Source organism: Marmota monax, unplaced genomic scaffold (genome assembly GCF_021218885.2).
Source record: "Marmota monax isolate L192 unplaced genomic scaffold, Marmota_monax_Labrador192_F-V1.1 WCK01_AAM20220418_F8-fsc00028, whole genome shotgun sequence".
NCBI classification, from domain to species: domain Eukaryota; kingdom Metazoa; phylum Chordata; class Mammalia; order Rodentia; family Sciuridae; genus Marmota; species Marmota monax.
Window position 1 is genome coordinate 5,320,096 of NW_026694779.1, and position 23,207 is coordinate 5,343,302.

Sequence of the window (23,207 nt, forward strand, 5' to 3'; positions counted from 1 at the left end):
GATATACCCGATCATCTTATGTCATCTCTTCTTCTACCTGGGAAGCAGGTACATATGGTGGTAGAAGGCAGGTACAACAAACATCTTTTATTTTTATTTTTCAGTACTGGGAGTCAAACCCATGGCTTTCATGTGGCTAGGCAAGCACTCTCCCACTGAGCTACACTTCCAATCCAAGAATCTTTTAAAAAGGCCACAGGCCTACCATTGGACAAAGCTAAAGAACATTAGCTTGCATTTTTGTATTTGAACGTCATTATACAGGTACAGAATTATGGAACTCAGTTTTAGAAGGGACCTCGAGGATCTTCTAGACCCCAATTCCATCTTATACCTTTATACCTCTCTGATGTAGAGAAGTACTGTTCCATAATAGGCAATCAGTCAGTATCTTACAAATGTCCATTTGAATTAATTAAGTGTCCTTCTGACAAGCTTGATCACAGTTAATAATTTAGAGGTGGCTCTCTTCCAGGAATGGCCTCTCCATCTCTACATATCCCAAACAGTAGTTCCTAATTCTACCACAGTCATGTGACATTTAATGAAGAGGGTATGCTTTAACAGATACATTGTCATTATGCAGACATCATCGAGTGCCCTCACACAGACCTTCATATAGGTCAGTTACATGCTGTGACTGCTTGATGCAATCAAGAGATGAGAAAAGAGATAAGAGGCAGCTCCCAGCACAATATGGCATATGATTTAAGGTATATTTTTTTAAAGTGGGAGTGCATTCTAACATTATGCCAAAAATATAGTAGAGTAGGTATAAACCAGTAATGTGTCTGTTTATTACCAAGTATTATGCACTATACATAATTGTATGTGCTATGCTTTTATATGATGGTTGGCACAGTAGTTTGTTTACAGCAGCATCACCACAAATGTGGGAGTAATGTGTATGGTGTTACCTTAGCTTTGATGTCTTTAGGCACTGGGAATTTCTCAGCTCTTGTTGTAATCTTATGGGATCAGTGTTGAAAATGTGGTCTGTTGTTGACTAATGCATCCTTTGTCTATATATGACTGTACTTAAAATCCTAAAAGAATTTGGTGCAGTTTCACCCTTCAGGTATATCCTTTAATCCCTCTCTCTTCTGTTTAATAAGAAACACATCCATAGTGTGTCAGCTGTTCTTCATATGAGTCATTTCTGTCATCTTCCTCTGAGCAAATCTCCCCATACTCAAATTTCTTCTTGGTTCTAGGAGTTAAGTAGAATGTATTAACCAATGCAGAGATCTAAGAAATGATACTAAAACTTGTAGATCTGCTAAAATCTGGATGGTGCTGTCCTTCCCTTAGTTATTGGTATGCTGACTGTACAAATGCCCTTTCTAATAGAATCCAGTCATGCCTCAGCATTGGGCAACTATGGGTCTCATATTGCAAATCGAGATTAGAAGCAATCAGATGTTAAGAACCAAGACAATTAGTTATATAATTATTCAGTAGGTAGTAACTTGTTTTCCTGTAAAGATGAGTTTTTACTCAAATAATCAATTGGTTTTTATTTTGCTAGCTTTAAAGGGAACATCAGTTTAAAAGCACAGATCTTACCTCTTCTGCCTGGCTCCTCAGAGATGACAAAAGGTTACAAATGGCAATTCCAATCATATGTCACTTAACTAAGAGCTTTATTGCAATCAGCTTTTATGTAGGTGGATGAGAGTAGAATTGGAGCTTGTTGTGTTTGTTCAGACACTTACTGAACTTGCCAAATGTGATGGTATCATTGCAGAGTCCTCCAAGGTGTGGCCGACCCATGGATGCCCAGTTGATGATTGTGGCCACAAATGGATCTTACATCCACCATCTCCCATAACATTTCTTTGGGTCATAATTTCTAGACTCCATGGTGGTGAAAGCTAGTGAATCTCAGGACTTGTCACTTAATTACGACTCCCTTACCTATTCTCTTACTGGCATGCAAGGAGGGCTTAAAGTTTATTCTTGGTGGAACTTCAGGCTGAAGAGAAAGTCTAGATTTATACCCGTAGAATCAGAAAGAAGTCAAGGTGGAAGCTGGGGTCCTAGCTTATAGAGATGGTGGAACATTATAGAAAGACCAATTTTGGTCATGACGTTGATGATACTAGGTTTTGACATGCTGAGTTTGAGAGATCCAAGAACTGTGCATTATGCATTTGTGATTTTTTTTTGGGGGGGGGGGCGGAGAGCGGGTGCTGGGGATTGGAACCAGGGCCTTGTGCATGTGAGTCACATACTCTACCAACTGAGCTATATCCTCTGCCCCCTGTAGTATGCATTTGGATAAATTAATTTTAAACTTAAGTGGAGAGGTTTCAACTGGAGAGAGAAATTTGTAAATTAATTGCAAAAAGTGATAATGGAAATGGTAATTTAGGGATATAGGTAGTATGTAAGCTTGAGCAGAGCAGGGGGCCTTTGACCAGGTTTTGATGAAATCTCACGTTTATTGTCTGGGTAGAAGAAAATTAATTTATAGAAAATAAATTACAGAAGGATTAATTGAAAGTGAGGCAATATCAGGAAACTTCAGAACAGAGTATTGTGAAAATAGAAGACTGCTCAGTATCAATGAATGCAGCTGAGAAACTAAATCAGAGCTTCAAACAACACCTTTTGTAATTAATCGCATGGAGTTCTTTAGTCAGCAAAGTGAAGCCATCTTAGGAGGTGAATGAAAAATTCCACAGCTTTGGTGTCTCCATATGTAAACTAGTGGACTTCTAAGACTGGAGCTCAAATCAGATCCCAAAGAAAACTTTCTGAGATATTCAGGCCTCATCTGAATTAAAAGGCAAAGTATTATAATTGTTTTAAGGACAAGAAGGCCTTTGTTATTGGCGAACTCTGGTGAATTTAGGAATTTACTGACTTTCCAGTCACTGTTCCCAAATCATACTTGCCATTCCTTGGCACAAAGCCTTCCAAGACTCCCTTTGGCCCACATTGTGGTACACTTTACACAATTTTTACAAACAGCTGCTCCTCTGCCTTGCTTTATCCCCAGTAGTTGTGCAAACCCCTGCGATGCATGGATCCACACCAGGCTTTCCTGTGAGTTCATGGATTTGTTCTTCCATTCCTTTTACAAGGCATTCATGTTCTTTTTCTATTGTTGCTGTAATAACTTGCCATAAATTTAGTGCTTTAGAGTATACAAGTTTGTTATTTCGCTGTTCTGTAGATCAGAAACAATAATGTGCCACAACCTGGCCTTCTGTTGAGAGTCTCACAAGGCCAAAACTGAGGTATTGGAAGGTGCCATTCCTTTCTGGAAGATTCTGAAGTGAATTGCTTTTGAGCTTATTTAGGTTTTGCCAAATTAAGTTCTTTGTAGTTTTAGGTATGTGGTCCGTTTTCTTGCTGGCTGACAGCTGAGGACCAGTCCTTTTTTTTTTTTTTTTTGTACTGGAGATTAACTCAAGGGCACTCGACTACTGAGCCACATCCCCAGCCTTTTTTTGTGTTTTATTTAGAGACAGGGTCTCACTGAGTTGATCAGTGCCTCACCGTTGCTGAGGCTGGCTTTGAACTCATGGTCCTCCTGTCTCGGCCTCCCCAGCTGCTGGGATTACAGGCATGTGCCACCGTGCTCAGCAAGGACCAGTCTTGAGAAGCCCCCCGTGTCCTGTGCTTTCCATGAGACCTCCTTCTAGCAATGGCAGTTGAATCCCCCTGAGGTTTTCATTGTCACATATCACTTAGAGTGCAGTCAGAGAAAAAACTGCTTTTAAGAATTTTACTACTACTACTACTACTACTACTACTACTACTACTACTATTAATACTACTACTACATTGGGCCCAGATAACCCATGGCAGCCTTTTTGAAGTCTTAACTAAATTTCCAAATTCCCTTTTGCTAATTAAAGTGGCACATTCACAGTTCTGGAATCAGGGTCTAGTCATCTGGGGTGAGAAATTATTCTGTTTTCCATAGAAGCCTGCATTCTTCTTTATTCTGGGGTCTTCCCTCTTCATCTTCAAGTTCAAGCACAAATCTTTCTTTCTCTCTGCACATTCTACTGCTTTCTCTACTTCTGGGAGGAACCATCTGCTCCCTGTGTTTCCCAAACCTTTTTGATTCTGTCACATAGTATTACTGCCATGTGTATTTGTCTCTACCACTAGTCTATAGATATTATGAGGATAGAGATGATGGCATATATGTCTGTTTCCTCCATTTCATAGGATGAACCTGTTACATGTAGCAGATGCTTACTTACTTTGTCTCATTGAACATGTTTCTGGAAACCATTCTAGAATGTTCCATTTTAATGACCTCTTGACACTTCATCTTCCCACTCTTGTCTCTTTCATCTCCCTCCTTCCTACTACCACAAATTCTTTAAGAGTGTGAAAGTGTTTTCATCTGCATTTACAGAAAAAAAATAATTGATCTGAATATTGGGTTTCCATCTTGTAACTTACTCTGTGGTGTGGCATAGTGTCCAAAGTGCCCTGTCAGTCAACAGATAGGGTCAGGATGTGCAAACTGGCATTGAGTAAATTGTATTTGTTTTTTCATTTGTGATATTTTATTTAGTCCTCTGCCATCTTGAGATGGGTGTGAACACTTCCTCTATTTTAGACAGGGAAATTGAGTCATTCAGAGTAAGGTGCTCACCTCAGTTAAGAAGGTCTAGGTGGAAAAACAGGAGCCCTGAATCCTGACTCTGTTTCTGGGTCTGTCGTCTGTCTCTCTCTGCTGTCCATATTGCCTCAACTTGTATTATTCTCAACTTGCACATTATTCTGTTTACCAAAAAGAGGGCCCACTGAAGTATCTCCTGTCTTCTCTGTCAGGCAAGTGTTCAGAGATGCCTCCTGCCTTCTGACCCCTGTTGTGCCTGGTAACTCCTGGAATCGCCTACCCAGGTTCCTCTGCCTCCATCCCCACAGAAGCTTTCAGACCTATCTGGTTTACTCTGGTCTCCATACTTCAGTGCATCAGGTTGGGTTCTTTGAGATGGATGAGGAATCGGGATGCAGGGGCCAAGTTTGTCAGAGGTTGGGGTTGTGCATACAATCCAAGTAGAGGCCTGCTGGGTCTCTTTAGAGAAGCCCCGGATATGACCTGGGGCATTCTGTAAACAAAAAGGAGGTGTCCGTGGGAGAGAGGAATAGAGGAAAAAAAAAAAAACAATAGCCAAGGGAGCAAATTTTGCTGTAAGATATTGGTTAGGGAGTTCCTTTTGGAATTGAGGAGGTCTGTGCTTTGGATGTGCCCTGGAGGATTCACTCTCATTTAATTCCTAAGCCTCCTCTATAAAGGACAACTTCGAGAAAGTTTTTTTTTTTTTTTTTTTAATAGAAGTAACACATTTTTAGTTTTTTTATGAAACTATAATGTTTGAATTTGGTTAACTGTCCTTGAATATGCATGCAATTTTGGTCATCATCTAGTAGCTTCATATAATTTCATGGTGTCCTGTGATCTGTGGGGCACCCTTCCTTCATCCCATTTGGGGATCCATCAATGCAATATTGCTTAGCTACTTTTAAACCCTACTGGTATTCCTCACATCAAGATATATGGAATGTAGCATGTAAACATTTTCTTGAATGTTGCATTAGCTGGCATTTACAATATAAAAGGGAGAGATTAAATTCTACTTTTTAAAAGCTTGTGTGTATCACTTTGCAATGAGTGGCCCTCAAGGCATGGAGCATTCATGAGACTCAGGTCTCCTCCAGTGAAACGCAAAACCCTTTTGACTACACAGGGATTAAGAGAGAACAGGGACCTGGAGTCTATAAACCTCATACTTAATGAGCAATTTCTGAATGACTTTATTTTTTGCTTTATATACTCATTTTTATGTACAGTCTCTTGCTGTGGAAGACCAGTAATGCACTGAGGGTAGGGTCTGATTCTTAGATTTAGTTTGTTGCTATCTAGGTGCATAGGGACTGGATTATAGAGATGCAGCTTGTTAGTGAGAGCCAGAATTAGATGTAGCGTGAGTTCCATTTTCCTCATGTGGAAAGTGCATCAAATGTGGAAGCTGGAGCTGGAGCTGCATGTGGTGGCACACTCCTATAATCTCAGCAGCTTGGGAAGCTGAGGCAGGAAGTTGGCAAGTTCAAAGCCATTTTCAGCAACTAATTGAGGTCCTGAGCAATTTGGCAAGACCCTGTCTCTAAATGTGTGTGTGTGTGTGTGTGTGTGTATACATATATATGCCTGCAGATGTGACTCAATGGTTATGCGCTCCCGGGTTGAATCCCTGGTACAAAAAAACATGAATGTAAGATCAGATTAGGGGATCTTGAATACTTATCTCAGCCATGTCTTATTTCCCTGTCTTTAGTCTCTTTATTTTCTTCTGTTCCTGCTTCAAAATAAACAATACATCCAGAGTCTTTGTGATGGTATTCATAAAACTTGATCATCAAATCCACCTGTATCATTGCATCAGTGTTAATGCTGCGTCTGGCTCACACAATAGGACAGCTACTGTGTGTGCAGTGAAAGACGAACGTAGACTAGGAAGGAGTGGCTGGATGCATGGATTTCCCTTGGCCCTGCATCTCTCCTCTCCTTCTGTCTAGGGTGCTGCTATAGGTAGGGGCCACATGTGTGCAAGCTCGCATAGAAGCCAGTCTGCTGGTCTTCCCAGGGAACTGGAACATCAAATAGATGGAACATTATCTCTTGAAAAGAATGGCAGGTGTAAACATGAACTATGTCTTGTGTGGGGGGAGGGAGGATGCAACACAAGGAACAGGAGTGGGACCTGAGCGTTCCTGATTCTCAACTTCTTTCTGGAGCCTCCCATCCCACGTGTACCTAGTATATGATATGTAAGTCCATCTTGCCTCTCAAGTGTAAGACTTTACCGCTCTCAACCAGCTCCTTAGAATACTCTCAGATTCTTGAGCAGATGTCATCTGTTTTCTAATATCTGTAATAGACTCTGATTGAATCTTTGGAGTTAATCAAACCTGACTGATTGTTTGACTGATTTTTGGCATTGGAGATTGAACTCAGATTGTGATACCACTGAGTTACCTCCCCAATCTTTATTATTATTTTTTTTAATTTTTATTTTGAGACTAGTCTCAAACTTGCGAATTTGTGATCCTCCTGCCTCAGCTTCCTGAGTTGCTGAGATTACTGTTATGTGCCAACACAGACCTGATTTTGGCTCTGCTAAATACTTGGGCATGGTTTCTACTCTATTTACTAGTTAATTCATTCAAAGAAGGAAGAAACAATGCCCATGAAGGTTATTAGAGTGGAAGATACCATTTATTAAATACTTGATTGATGCAAGAAATTGTGGTAAAAAGAATAAAGATTTCCTTTTAACTAAGTTTTAAAATAATCTTTGTGGTAGTAGACTGAATGATCTGCATCATTCAGTTGAGGAACTTTACTGTCGTTGACACAATTTACACAACCTCTTCCAAGTGAGGGGAAAGCAAGGGCTAAACCCAACTCTTTCTGAATCTTGCATCGGAGGCTTAATTGTGAATTGATTTTTTTCCCCAGAGCTGCCTTAGCAAAGTAAACTGGGGGTCTTTCACAACAGAAATTTCTCATCTCACTCTTCTGGTGATCAGAAGTCTAAAATCAAGATGGTGGCAGGACCATGCTCCCTCTGGAATCTGCAAGAGAGGGGCCTTTCTTGCCCTTCTCCTAGCCTCTGGTGTTTTATGATTTGTAGATTTGTTGAGTCTCTCATGCCATCCCCTCGTATTCATCTTCTTATTCTGTATCTGTCTTTCTCTTTTCTTATAAGAACACTGCTCAGGCTGAATTAAGGACCTACTCTGTGCCACGCTGACCTCATCTGAGCTCATTACATCTTCAGCAACCTTATTTCCAAATATTGTCCCATTATGAAATACTGTAGGTTAAGTCTTTAACATCTGTATTTGGAGACACAATTCAATTCGTTGCAGTTATTATAATATACAGCCTCTGGAAACAAATGCTTGCAGGGTTGTTGTGACAGGGAAGCAAAATCATGTACATAAAATATCTGGCATGTAGCAGCCCCCAGAAAAATGCTTATTTCCCCAATAAGATTATTTTAGGAGATAATGCCTTAATAAAAAAATATGTAAATAGTAAGAATTGTGGCCAATAGGGAAACCTTTTGAGGTGTGGAATCTTTGGATCCCCCTAGATGTAACAGCAACAACTTCTCCAGTCTTTTTGTTGTGTGATTAGTTTAAGGCACAGTAATTACTGAGCTCCAGCCCATTTATGCTGCTGCTGCTTCAGCAGTTTTCCTCATCGAGTTAAAAAGAAAAAAAAAAAAAAAAAGGAAAAGAAAATATGTGAATATAGTACTTTTACCATAGAATGAGATGGAAATGTGCGCTTCCAAAAAGGAGGAGGGGACATAAAAACAAGGGCACATACAACCCAGTTTAAGGACAAGAGAACAAGGTTCATCCACCAAATGTAATTTGAAAATTAAGTTCTGCTTTCTTCACATGTGCAAGACCGTTGGTTCAATCCCCAGGACCACACACACACACACACCAAAAAAAAAAAAAAATCTTTATTGAGTTTCCTGATTACCCTGAAGGAGGGAAATTGTCCATGGCATTATTTCTTAGAATTTTCTCCCACTTTCTATTTGTTATCCTGATGCCCCAAATTCCTTCTCTGTCTTCTAACCTCTATAACTTTCCTTCTATGCAGGTCTTGTCTGCTGCCTCCTGTCTCCTTCCTCTGCCTCTCTAGTTATGTCCCTTTTTGATTCTTCATACTCTGCATCACAGAATTTCTAAGTTGCTACCATTGTTGTGGCAGAACCCTGAATAGAAGTTCCAGATGTTAAGTAGCAAACTGGCCAAGACCCCCCACCACCACCACCACCCTTTTGAGTTAGAAGCAAAGATTTGTGAATGATCATAGTCACTTTGTGTCCTAACAAACAAGAGAGGGGATACTTAGAAATTAAATGAGACTTGATCCATGTATGGGTTCTGCTAATTTGCCAGTGGCAGGATCTGGAGCATCAGCTTGGTAATTGCTGAAGCATTTTCTCTGTGCAAGACTCTGCTAATCTCTGGGGAAGTTTAGGTCCTTTGTACGCTGCCTTCACCACTGTCATGTCTGAGGCTTGAGTGTGCCCTGGGATGCCTGAGCCTCCTGGGTGTGCCAGCCCTCAGATCTGGTTCACAGAAACATGAGACCGGAGGCCAACACTGAGGTCAGATGCTTCCATCTACCTAAGATTTGATGTTTAACTTGAAAGAATGTTACTTTGGTTCATGCTGCAGGGTCTTGGGTATCAGGGATGACTTGAATTGCAAATGTAAGGATGGCATTATTTTGAAGGAATTGCCAAAGTATAAGGTGCTAGAAATGATTTCAACTGGTTGGATAATGGATTGAATTGAGGATTAAATTTAAGAGGGATGCATATAATTTCTTAAATCTAGACCTACAAATGAGTCTAGGAATGGGACCAGACTGCCGTTGACTCACTAACACTGCTCATAGGTGTGAAAGATGCACCCCATCAAATAATTGTGAATGTTATTTGTGATCAGTCCATAGAATCTATCAGTTACTTCTGGAGTTCTCTCTGTTGTGCTTAAAAAGAAGTTTGTTGGGTGAGGTACCGCACATATGTGATCTCTGTACCTCAGGAGGATGAGTCAGGAGGATTGCAAGTTCAATGCCAGCTTCAGCAACTTAGTGAGGTACTGTCTCAAAATAAAAAAAAATAAATAAAAAGGGCTGAGGATATGGCTCAGTGGATAAGCTCCCCTGGGTTCAATCCCTGGCACCAAAAATAAAATGAAAATTTAACAAGTGGAGCTTATGTAACGTGAGCATGCTGTGGTGGAGATAAAACTGAGTTTGAGTTGAAGGAAGATTGTGTGGCCCAGAGAGAAGCCACCTCATGGGGCTCATGGGTTGGAAGGTGCTGTGCAACTTGAGGGAGTGCAGAGGGGGAGCCAGGACCAATTTTCACTATACTCTCCACTGCACTTCCCTTTGTGTGTCACACATGGATGCTTTTAAATCCTTTAAAAAAAAAAAAAAAAAGTTGTATCCAGAACTCAGCTGCAAAGGCATCTGAGAACTGACACATTTTGCCCCCGCTCCATTCCCACAGGTCCCTTTGGAAGTGTGGAAGGTAATTGAGAAAGGCTTTTCCTGTGTCCAGCACCCCTGGATGGGTAATAGAGCAGTGGCTTGCCTCTCGTTATCTCATTACCATTGCACAGCCTAGGTTCAAGTGTTTTAGAATGAAATGTGCAGATCTAAGAGATTTGCAAATAACTCATTAAATCCTAGCAAACCTGCTAGGATTTTTAGAATGAAATGTGCAGCTTGGGAAGTGGAAGGTGGGGAGGGAGATAAATGAATACTCAGGCATTGAAGTTGGCACAAGATATACGTAATCATCATGATACCTTTGTATTTCTGTAATAATGCAATCATTTGTAGAGTGGTGGCCTGGGCTGGGAAAACGATCTATGCCTTCTATTTTTGATTTTGAAGAAATGTCAGAAAGTCACCAAGGCAATGAACAAATGAAAATAGAGAACCAACATCTCTTAAAAAAAATTGAAAGTGTTTTTCAGTCAGTAGATGAGCTGCAAAGACTGATAAGAGGTGGAAACACATATTTCTGATCATACCTTTGATTAACCCTCTCTGCCATTTTGGATGGAAATAGTACTGCAATTTTGAAGGACAGTGTGATTTTAATTTTGGTATAAAGATGAGAGATGAGGGAAGAATGGAGTCAGGCCCATGCTCAGTTCTGTTCCAAGACAGTTTGGTATTGAAATTGCAGCCTGAAATATGTAATGTCTCATTGTGATTCCTTGTGTGCTAGCAGCAAAGGCTGAATAGACAATTTGCCTTCAAATGCAGTCCAGAATGGAAGTGGATGCAGGGATGTTTGCTGCTACCCAAAGTGCAGATGGGCTTCTGAAGCTGCCTAATGATCTGTGCAGAGTGGGTTGGAGTGGCCCTCACCAGCCCTGGTATTTTCTTGTGCTGAGTTAAGTGGCTCTGAGGATGGAATCCGTTTAGGTGGGCTTCCAAAGATAGCTTTGGGGAGCACAATCTGTCAGACCCTCTGCTCTGTGGAATTCCGAAAGAGGAGATTCCCCTCCCAGTCAGCACATGAGTCTCTACCTGCCTTCGGGTTGAGTATTTGAGGCAGGTTTGCTAGGATTTAATGAGTTATTTGTAGATCTCTTAGAATTGTCTTATCTCAGATCTGGCATTGGTTATTTGGGGTGCTCCTATGTAGTTCTCATCTTCTGCATGAAAGAAGTTTCTAGAAGCAGAAAGAGTTACATGATATCTCCTTGGATAAAGAGTTTTTCTCAGCCAAAATGCATTCATAGTACCTATTTCTGTCTCTCCATTCAGAAAGAGCCACCTTTCAGAAGGGGTTGGAGCCGAGAACCTGAGAGAAGAATCTCTCTTCATCAATTAAGTATCTTAGGAAGAGGTCTGTAGCTCTTTCATTGATATTGCTTGGTACATGTGATGTCTGGAATTGCAGCAGCCATTTTGTGAATGTGAGGATGGAAGACATATCAATGAGAGATGAACAGGAGAAGGAAAATAACCCAGAATCTTGAATTCTTCCTTGATATCACCCTACAAATGCCTTGTTTTAAATAACACCATTTTTCTATGTGTTAAGTTTTCTGTTGCTTATAGCCAAATGTAGTTCTAATTGATAGCTATTTAATATTTTAAATTTTATTTGTTCTTCTCTCATATGGTTACTCCTCTATGAGCAGCTCTTCATCCACGTCCCCCCTACATCCCATCTCCTATCTCCATATTGACAAATATATCCCAAGTGCCATTTTCTCCTCTGATGTTTAGAAAATTTTTAATAGTTTTCTGTGCTTCAGGTATAAGCAGCCATTGTGCTTAACCACAGGGATACATTGTGAGACACGTCACTAGGGGATTATATCATTTTGTGACCATCATCTTGTACTTACACAGACTTAGGTGAGGTAGTCCTGTTACTTGATATGCCTCTTGTGTTACTGGCATAACACAGTGGACTACTAAAGTAAATTTGAGTTATTTTAGAATGTTGTCTTTCTAATTATAAACTTAAGTATGAAGTAGTGAATACATAAACTAGTAATAGTCAGTTCTTCTCAAGTGTTACGTACTGCACATACTGGGCTTACATGGGACTGGAGGTGCAGAAGGTATATTTGTGCCAGCTTGACCACAAACACCTCATGTGGTGCTAGAATCTCATAGTGGCTGCTTGTCCAGAGCACAGGCATTGTCCAGCTCTATTATAATGTTATGGGATCACCCTGGTTGTACAGCCCATTTCTGATGGAAATATCCTCATGCAGTACATGCCTGCATTATTTTCATTATGTGAACCCTTTATAGTACTGGAGGGGGAAGTACAGTTTCTTTGGGATACCGAAGAGAACTGGAAAATACCACTATTTTAGATAAGACCTAAGGGGAACAGTTTTAGAGGAGGAAAAATTTATTTGGGGCTCGGTTTTAGATATCTTAGTCCATAGATGGCCAACTCCATTTCTCAGGGCTCCAGGTGACGCAGAATATCATGGTGGAAGAATTTGGTGGAAGAAAGAAGCTGGGAGCATGGTACCAGGAAACAACTCTGAAAGCACAACGCAGTAACCCACTTCCTCCAGCCACACCTGACCTGCTACAGTTACCACCCCTTAATTCCTACTAGGGGATTAATGCATTGATGGGGCTATGAGAGCCTTAACCTAATCATTTTCCCTCTAAGCCTTTGTTGGGGAGCACCTCATATCTAAACCACAAGAAACACACTGGAAATAGGAGGTCTTTTCCCTAAGATTTTAACGGGAAATTCTGAAGCAAAGGTGGACTTTTTTTTTTTTTTTAAGTGAACCACCTTGTTGCCAGCTCAGCCCCACAGTTTGCATTTCAGTGTGTTTGCAGTGCCACGTGAGATTCTCTGTCACAGCTGTTTGCCCACATGGAACCAATGTACTCTTGGATCAGTGTGTTGTTAGTCAGCTTTTTGTTTCTGTGACCAAAAGAGCTGACAAGGACAATGTAGAGGGGAAAAGTTTCCATGGAGGGCCGACTCCTTTGCTCTGAGCCTTTGGTGAGGCAAAACATCATGGTGGAAGGGAGAAGTAGAAGAGCACTGTTCTATTCTTGGTGGCTGGGAAGCAGAGGGAGAAGGGGTCACAGGGGAAACAACCCTTCCAGGGCACGCCTCAAGTGACCCCCCTCTACCTGCCTACTGTGACTACCCAGTCCGTCCATTCAAACTAGGATTAGGTTATAGCTCTCCAGTCACTCCACCTCTGAACATTCTTGTGTGGACACTGGGTGTCCTCCATACATTGGCATGCATGTCCACCCTCCCCCATACACATGGTAAATTTTTTTCATACTGTTAAGTATTTTCTCAAGTTTCTGTCACACAGCAGAGAGCCACATGCATAATTCTTATTTCTGGTTTCTCATTCTGATCCAATGGGGGACATGGGCTCCTCTGTCTGGTAATGAGTCCTGGGGGACAGGATAGAGCCATAGTGGACAAGGATGGCTCTTGTTCCTAATAGCCAGTGTCCTTTTGGTTCCTAGTCCCTGTTTCCATATTTCTTTCAAGAACATGCTCTGGGGAAAATTATAAAAATATATCAGCATCTAGGTCTTGCTCCAGAGTTTCTGCTGCAGTTTATCTAGGGTGGAACCTGGCATGGGTGAGTTTGCAGAGCCTGAAGGCAGTTCTGCCCTCACTTCAGGTCCAGAAAGCTGCTTTCCATTGTGTCCACACACACTTTTGTGTCAGGATCTGGTATCCTGTGCTATTTGCTATCTTAGTAGAATCCCATAGGATGATTTGAAAATAAACTTTTCCCCTAAGTATAAATGTAGCACATTCTCATTGCAAAAGACATAGGATGTAAAGGGGGAAAATAACTAATAACTCATAATTACATAATTCATTTTGTACATTTCTTCAAGCTTTTTCTTGGCATGCACGTAAGCATTTATGAACTTGATATCATATTTAAAATTAGAAATATTTGTTCTTGTCAATCATTTCAATATTGCTTAATTTTCTTATTGTTATATACTGTCCATATAGACACTTCTGAGAAATGTTATTTCATTATGGTTAGAAATTTATTTTGTATATAGAGATTTTGATTGTTATTCTTGAGCAAAGAAGAATAGCATGTTCTGGGGTTGGGGATATAGCTTAGTAGTAGCACTTGGGCTTAGCATGTGTAAAACCCTGGATTCTGTCTTCAGCAACTGCCCCGGAAAAAAATAAACCATGTGATGATTGTTTCATGGTAAGTTGTATTGGGTCCAGGGTCAGTGAAATAGGAGTTCAGATCCCAGCTCTGCTGTTTATCAGCTGCATGACATTAGGGAGCTAGTTGGTCTTTCTTACCTTTAAAGTGAGGATAACATTTGTAACTCCACACAAGGCTGCTTTTGCATTCAATGGATGGTGCACATGTATTGATTGTCACAGTGCTCATACACAGCAGGTGCATGTTGAGTTTACCTCTACGATGTCTCCATGCTCTGAGCAGTAGCAGAGGTAGCCTTGCCCACATGGCTGAAGGACCAGTGTAATTTGCTGACCGTTTCTCTTACCCATAACTGTCTACCAGCAGGACAGCATTTACTAAGATGGACTCTGTTATTGTCCAGTTCATTAGACACATGAAGCATTTTCTGGAGAGCTCTGGTTGTTAGAAGGAAAAGTTTAAAAAAAAAAAGAAAAAGAAAAATCTAAAATACAAAGCAAAATAAAATCCAAATACTCTAATAACAGTTGCCATGAGCTAGCTGGCTGGTGGACACAAAGTTAAGTAATTTTCTCCCTGGGAAAACACTACTTCCCTTTCTCATAGTGAATATGGCATATAGTCGAGTAGCAAAGCAGTTTCTCATCTATGGAACCAGGTGTGTGGACAGCTGGGGAAGTGTTCACTTGGGTCTCCATGTCTTTTTGGAGCCCATGGGAGAGCAAAGCAGAAAGTGACAAAAAAAAAAATGAAAAAAGAAAAATACCATGTCCAAGTTTTCCAAGTAGAAAGGAGCAGACCGTGGAGGATGAGAAGAAATGCCATGAGAAGAGGAAACTCTGGGCTGGACTTAGCTGAATCTGCATCTTGAAGAAGTCGTCTTTGAACAAGAGAGGAGCATTTGAGAAATGCTGGGCACATCCTCTAGATACCAGCTCATGGCAGGGGACTTGGCTTCTTACCTCTTGAGTCTCTAAGCATTTATAATGGTACCTTGTACATTGTAAATGCTAGAAACATTTATTGATTTAATGTTTTCCCACTGTCTGTTGTAATACCCAAGGGCCAGGAAAAAGAAAAGAAGTGTTTTTGTGGACCTAATGTGAACCAGCAAGGAGTATCTAGTGATGAAGAATCTTGTAGGAAAGAACCAACGTCCTTCCATGTTACCGAGCCAGGGGGTACAACCTAGACACAGCCAAGTGAACAGATGAGTCTTTAAAAAGACAGATTTCAAAAAGGTGTAAGCAAAGTCAGGAATGGTGGCTCATGCCTGTAATCTCAGCAGCTTTTGGGAGGCTGAGGAAAAAGGATTGCAAGGTGGAGGCTTGTCTTAGTAACTTAGTGAGACCCTAAGCAACTGAGTAAGACCCTGTCTCAAAATACAAAATAAAAAGGGCTGGGGGTGTGGCTCAGTGGTTAAGTGTCCCTGGGTTCAATCCCTAGCACACACCCCTGAAGAAAAAGTGATAGCAGTCATAGTCATGAATCTGAGATAGAAGTTGGAATATGGCAAACCCAAGAGCAGGCGAAGGCACTTGGGGGTTAAGTCAGGACTGTAGGATAGAAGAACAGAGAAGTGATTGAAGGACAAATGTGGGTATCTAGCAGACATTTCAAGGAGTCAGGTTTCCAGTGCTTCACTGGGAAGTGGAGTTCCTGGGGCAAATGCAGACCATTGCAAACAGTGACAGGTATCCATAGGAGCAGTGTGAGAAAGGCTGAAGTTTCAGAATGAGCAGAAGTGTGCAAAGGCTTGCGAGAGCCAGCAGAAATGTGATTTGCGTGCCCTTTCCTTATGTGCAAAGACAAACAGGAAGAGCAGTCTGGTCCACAGACCAGCAGTAGTAGCATTATATCTCCTCTGGAAAATAGTTAGAAATGCAAATTATCAACGCCAACAGAGACCTGTCAAACTTGAAGAGTAAGGCAGTGTTGTGTGTTTTGATAAACTCTCTAGGGAGTTTTAATTATCACTAAGAGACCCTCTAGATTGGAATATTATTCCTTAATGTCCTCATTAAAACTAACTTTAAAAGTTTGCATGGGGGTGGGGAGGAAGCAGGCTTGACCCCTGCAAATGCCATCTTGATGCTCTGAAGTGAGGTGTGGCCTTTGGAGTATTTTGAAGACCTTGGGGAGTTTGATATACAGGCAGGGTCCATGGGAATCAAACTCCAGTTCAAGATTATGATCTTTTCCAGGAATGGGACCCCTTCTAGGGAACTGGTCTGAGATGCAGAATCCAAGATCCCTCCTGCTGCATCGCAATCTGTCTTTTCAATAGGATCCCCAAGTGATTCATAGGCATATTCAAATTAGAGAAGCATTTGTATAAGATACACATGACAGCAAAGAAACCTGAACTTGCCTTTTGCCTCCACCTTCTCTATTGATTTACTGAACTCTTTTAAAGAGGTAAAAATGAGGGACAGGAAAAGGCAGGAGAAACAGACTGCTGTTTGATGCATGACATAGTACAAGTCCAGTGTCATGGCAGGCAGGGCCCAGGCAGGCCACCTGGTTGACAGCACCCAGACCTGTGATACTCATTGCGACTTGGGAGATGGACTTGCCTATACCAGTGTGGTCATTTCTCAGATCACCAGATGGTTTTGCAAAATTGTAAATGAAACCTACCATATCAAATTCAAGGTCAGCAGCCAATTTGTGATTTCTTGCCTTGGCGATTCATTTGTAGGTATGAAGCTAGATGGGTCCTGAGGGTCTGGAGATGCTGTCTCCCCTTGAGGAGTCTTGGAGAGTAGAAGTTTCTCAGAATTCAGAGGTGCATTCAGAACCTCTAGAACTTCAAAGGAGGAAGACGGGGGAAATAATACATGTATATAATTTAAGGGAAGACTGTCAGGCAAATATCTTACTAGTACGTAGAAAAAAGGAAGCTCTGGAAGCCATTCCGGGTTCATGAGGTAATAGGATTATTGATCTCACTTCTTCCCATTTGTGATGGAGATTCAGAAATACCATGGATATGAGAGGTTTTCATTTTCATGAGACATGAAAGATGCCCCCCTTTTGGGTGTATTTGCTGTTATTAGATACAGGAGAAAATAACTTCATTTTTCCTGCATTCTTATGGGGATTCTAAATGTTGAAATGACTATATTGATGTCCATCTAATTCTGATGAATGTACCAAAGTCATAGGTCTCTGGCAGAAGATTCCAGAGTCCTGTTCTAGGCCCTACCATCTTACAGAATATTCCAGTCTTCTGAGGATTAGCAAGGTGAGCTTATCACCAGCACAGAGAATGGAAGGGTAGTGAATAGATTTGAGTGTCAGGATCTAAGCAGACACTGGAGACAGCATGATAAAATCCATTTGAAAGGAGAAGGATCCGTTGTAAAGGAAATGTTAAATGGGAAATATCACAGCACCAACTGGCAGAGGGGTTGTGGGGTTTGTGCATTGGAGTCTCACTGATTTTGTATGTGTGAGGTGGCTACCAGAAATGGTGCTGGATGATTGAGACTCCATCATCTGTGGTGACACCAGCAGAGTGATTCTTTCCCATGGCCCCTGTGTCCAACCAACAGTGCTTTAGATTATCATGCTCAGTCTTGGTTAGCATACTCTGAGAGTGAAGTTCATGTTCTGGAACAAGTTTATGTAGTGTCAGTTGATGACTGAAAATATTTGCATTTATATTCTATCTACATTGTAAACATCAAGAAATGGAGGGTCCCAGTGGGTTAATGGATTGGCTAAAATTGTGCAGCTGGTGTTAAGTGTAAATTTCAGGAGAAACGTGTGTTTGGAATAAGCTCCTGCACTAGGCTTTGAAAAATCAGACCAAAAATGAAAATGGAGTCACTCATGCTCAAGTTCCATGTCTTCAGGCTGAATCTAAACTGTTCATCTGATGTTCCTGAGAATCAGAGACAATAGCCAAATTTCCCTTATAGGCTACTTTCAGTTGGTATGATAATAAAGTTCCCTCTGTCTTAATCCTTACACAAGAAAAGTTACTGATGTTAACCAGTCATTTACTTTTGTTACTCTATCTCCTATCCCTGCCTTATAAGAAAATTAACTTTGAAGTGACCAGTCCCCTTTTTTGTTCTGTTTTCCTCAGCTTTGTTATGTTTCTAAAACCAACCCCCACTACTCAGCTCATTAGAACAGTAGCGCTGTTTTAAGGAATGAAATGCTGCCTGATTCTAGAATCAAAAATAAAGGCAATCAAAATCGTTAAATTGTGCTTTGTCCTCTGATAGTGGCAAGTGGTGGAGCTCTGCGCTTCGACCCTGGCATTCTGATTCTGAACCTAATGCCACCATCTTACTCTGGCACCTCTGTCTTTTCCTTTCCTTCTTGGAATATCCAGATGTCTGTTTCAAGTTTCCACTTTACTGCCCCAAAAGACAGGCTCATCTTGTGATGAACAGAAACCCCACCTCACAGACAAGCCAAGACTGAGAGTAAAATAGTTCACACTTCTCTTCCTCTTGATGATCTGCATCTTGTTTGTACTCAGATTCTCACCTCCAATGTCTCTTGATGTAAAGTCAACTGCAACCACGTGGCACTGCCTCCTCCAGCTCTCCTTTTGTGTTCTCCATCTCCTTTGCTTCATCTGTTCATTCTTGTTGTCACTGACTCATTTACAAATATGTGTGAATGCCTACTACCTCTGAAGCCTTGTCTAAGTTTTAGGATATTACTAGTAAGCAACACAAAAAATATCTGATCATACTTATGAAGGGGACAGAAACAAGAAAGAAAATCTATAAAATCAGATACTCATAAGCATTGTGAAGAAACTTAGAGCTGGTTACAAGATTCACTGGGATGTTAGGTGAAACATCTTTTCAGATACAATCAGGAAAGCTATCAGGCACAATGATGTTTAGAGAGAAACTAGAAATAAATAAGGAACTTGAGTCCTGTGGATATTTCAGGGGAGAGTATGCTTGGCAAGATAATTCCCAAATACCAAGTTTTATAGGTAGGGTAGGATTGGTATAATTGGTAAGGGGCAAGGGGACCTGAGTAATTGGAGAAGAGTGAGTGTTCATCATGCTGCCCAATTTTATTAGCCAGCATTCTATCATTATGACAAAATACCTAAGATAACCAGTTGTTAAAGAAAGAAAGGTTTATTTTTACTTACAGTTTTGGAGAATCTAGTCCATGATGAGTTGGTTCTGTTGTTTGGGGCCTGTGACAAGACAGCACATCACGGCAGGAGCGTGTGGTGGAGCAAAACTGCTCACCTCAAAACCAGGGAGCAAAAGAGAAGGAGGAAGAGATGGGAATCCCACAGTCCCCTTCAAGGACACACCCCTGATGACCTCATGATCCCGCACTAGGCCATCTCCCAAAAGCATCAATCAGGGGACCAAGTCTTAACACCTGGGCTTTAGGGTGCATCACCGATCCAAACTATAGCATTGATTTTTGATAAAGTGTTCTAATACATAAGTTTTATGGGTGTAGAACACTGTATTCCCAATTACTGGGTGGGAGACAGAATTGTAGAAGTTGGTTAGAAATTGGGATAAATAAAGTATACATTTTAATGTATATGACATGTATGAAATATAAATGTATATAAAAGTTTCTTACACATAGCACTATAGAAATTTTTGTTTCTATCTTTGTTATTGTCATGAGTGTGATTATCTCAGTTTTACCCTAAGGATCAATAGGTAAAGCAAAGATATTTGGAAGTGGCTCTTTGCAGTTCTGAATGCAATTTCTTTTGCTCTTCTGTTAAATTATAATTTTGGTTATACACTTGAGTGACAGGGAAAGGTTCTACTATAATAACTTAGTGAAAAAAATCACTTTTACGAGTGGCCCGAATACAGCCTGGCTTTCCCACCATGTCCTGTTGTACATATTCTGTTTCCACGGCTAGAATGTAAGAACAAATGAACACTTTATTCTTAAATTAAAACATAATGATCATGATGTTATTGGTCTGGTGTTGTTGTAACAGTGGTTGTAATAGTTAACATGGGTTGAGAGTTAAACAAATGCACATCCCTGTTCTAAGGCCTTTGCAGAAATTTGTTCTCTTAAAACTTGTTAAGGTTTACATATGAGTTGTTTCCCAAAAGCTCATGTGTGAGACAATGCAAGAATGTTCAGAGATGAAGTAATTGGATTATGAGAGGCAGAACATAATGCATTAACAGGGTGGTGATTTAGGCAGGTAGCTAGAGGAAGTATGTCACTGGGGGTGTGCCTTTGAGGTTTATGTTTTGTTCCTGGTGAGCAGAGCTTTCTCTCTGCTTCCTGGTGGCCATGTTCTGACCTGCATGTCTTTTCCATGCCCTTTTGCTATGATGGTCTGCCTTATCTGGGGTTTAGAGCCGTGAAGTATATGAACCATTGACTGAACCTCTGGAACTGTGAGCCAAAACAAACTTGTTGTCCTCTACATGGTTCTTGTCACATCTTTTGATCACAGCAAAGACACTAAAACGAGCCTCCTAACCCTAGGAGGGAAGCTCTATGCTGATCATTTTCTGTCTAAGGAAATGGAAAATTCAGAATGTTTATGTGACTTCCCAAAGGACAGGACAGAGGAAGAGGAGCCAGGTTTTACATTAGTGTTTGGCTCTACGACTTGAAAATTTGGATAATTCAAAATTTATTTCTGCTTCGATTTGCATTCTTCCTGTGGTGCATTGGCTGTGTTGGCTGAAGGGTGTTTAAGTTAGAGAGTAAACTGGGAAATCCATTTTATTTTCTTTAGCCTACCATCAAAATTAATTTTCTAGTCTCTGTAAACATGTTGCTTTGGCCAAGGGATCCTAGAGACAGCAGGAGGAGTTTGGCAGGTGCCAAAGGTGGAAAGCAGTTGCAAGTTTTATTAGTCATGGTAGAAAAGGAAGGACCCATCTAACATGGACCAACCTGCTCACCATATACATCATGTTGGTTGTCTTTAGATACCGTATTCTTTGCTTGACTTTTGGGGGAAAAAAAAAAGTGTGTCTTTTCAAGAAATTGCCACCAGACAGCAGTTTATTTAAGTTAATATTTCTTCTTTATTTTCTCCTTCCTCTGTCATTTTGGATGTTTTTGATAGAAAATACACTGAGTTAATATTTTAATGTTGTCAGGTCTTAACTCCAATTTTGAAGAAGCCAGGCATGGAGGTGTGTGTGCCTGTAATTTCAGCTGCTCAGAGGCTGAGGCAGGAGGATTGTGAGTTTTAGGCCGGCCTGGGAAACCTAGCAAGACTCTTGTCTTAAAAAAAAGACTGGGGATGTAGATTAGTGGTATAACACAAACAAACAAATGGGCTTTGCAGTTGATCATTTTCTAGGAGTTAAAGTAGCCCAAAGTAGTACCTCTGGATTTTAATACATATTTCAGACATGTCTGTGGCTGTGACTTACGGAGTGTTACTTTGACCAGTTTGGTTGTCCCTAGTGCTACCTAGCTTGAGACTTGAAATAAACTATAACTAAAAGGGGGAAAAAACAACTAAAATATTTATTGCAGAAAATAAAAAAGTTAACCAAAGTATTTTATTGATACATTCTTAGACAATACCACGGAATTGAAAGAGAATGGAAAGAGGGAATTTTCCAGCAAGGGTTTTTTTTTTTTTTCTTTTTTCTTTTTTTCCACTAAATTGGCACATAAGCAGCAAGATTAACGAAAGTACTTATTACAAACAGTAGAAAACATACATGCTTTTTTTTTTTAAGTCCTTATCACACTGGTCAGTCATAATGGGGCATGAACAAAACCTCAAGACATGAAAAATCCATATTTCTTTCCTTCAAATCGCATAATTATTAAAATTATTGCAAAATATCCATATACCTTAATTAAAATAACAAAAGAGAACAGAAATACAAATATCAAACATAAATTATTAACATGTACTGTAAAATACATTACTGGCATGCATTCCAAGGACCAAGACCTTATGCCATTGAGCCAATGCTTTCTTTTCATGTCACCTATCATGTACCACAGATAGGTGGGATTTACTTTCTCAGCACAGTTTTTGGTCTTTAAATATCTTTTTTGTCTTAAAAAAAATAACGTGATTTGCAGTGGTACTATAATCATAACCATATAGTCACGTACAGATGTATGTGTGTCTTTGTCTGCCGAGATCTTTTTAAAATTTTAATCATTTTAAAAAATTTCCCAAACATTCCACCATCTGAGAGGGCAGGGCTCTATGAAACAGGGCATTCGGAAACAAACAATGAACCGAGGTACGACATCAGATGGCAAAGTGCAAAAGTTCTCACAAACTGTACAGAAAAATTTCAAAACCTTGCAGCCCGGAAGTGCATACGTAGAAAGACCAGTCAGCCCCCAAGTCGGTCCTGTGGCTCTCCATTGCATCCTAAAGAGCCAGGGTGGGACTTGAGTCTCAACTCTCCCTCTGGTAGGGAAGGTCCACAATTCAAGCCGAGTTGGCAGTGCTAATGCCAGTGACTTATTAAGCCAAGATAAAGTAAGGGTATTTCAGAAAGCAGCTGTTTAGGACACTGGATCCTCTAACATTGGTCTCCTGGCCGGGGAAGCTCCTCTGGTGATGGAAGCGGGCAGGACCAAAAGAGTCCTATGCCAGGTTGGGTGACAGAATAACTGAGGGCCTCTTCTTCCTCCATGGTTCCAAAGGATGGAACAAGTTAGATAACCAGGTTATTATAACTGACATACTTCTTTTTTGCAGCAGGGCCTGGGGAAAATAAATGGAAAGAGTAAGTGTTGGCAGTGACCTTATTTGCAAAAGAGGAGGTGGAGCTAGAACTGTGGGCAATTGTGGTGCAAAGTTAAGGCTGTGGGGAACACACACACAACTTTGGATTTTTCTATTTCTTTGGCTTTGTCCACTAAAATAAGCAGTTCTCAGAGATACTCAAACTATTGAGGTTCTTTTTTCGAGATGTCTTCAGCCACCTCCTTTTTAATCTGTAAGTGGTGTAGTATATATATCAGTG

General features: G+C 40.6%; 1 protein-coding gene across 2 annotated transcripts in view; it reads right to left on the reverse strand.

Annotated features, from left to right (window-relative positions):
* Window positions 1-21,739: 21,739 nt before the first annotated feature.
* Window positions 21,740-23,207, reverse strand: part of Grm7 (glutamate metabotropic receptor 7) — a 797,874-nt gene continuing 796,406 nt past the window's right edge. The window contains exon 11 of one of the 2 annotated variants that reach the window (XM_046425529.2): window positions 21,740-22,945. Coding sequence is in view for 1 of the 2 variants with exons in the window: in XM_058572990.1 (XP_058428973.1) it covers window positions 22,896-22,945 (50 nt within the window). In the remaining variant the exon portion in view is untranslated. The remainder of the gene's footprint in view (window positions 22,946-23,207) is intronic. The other variant, XM_058572990.1, reaches the window with a different exon arrangement.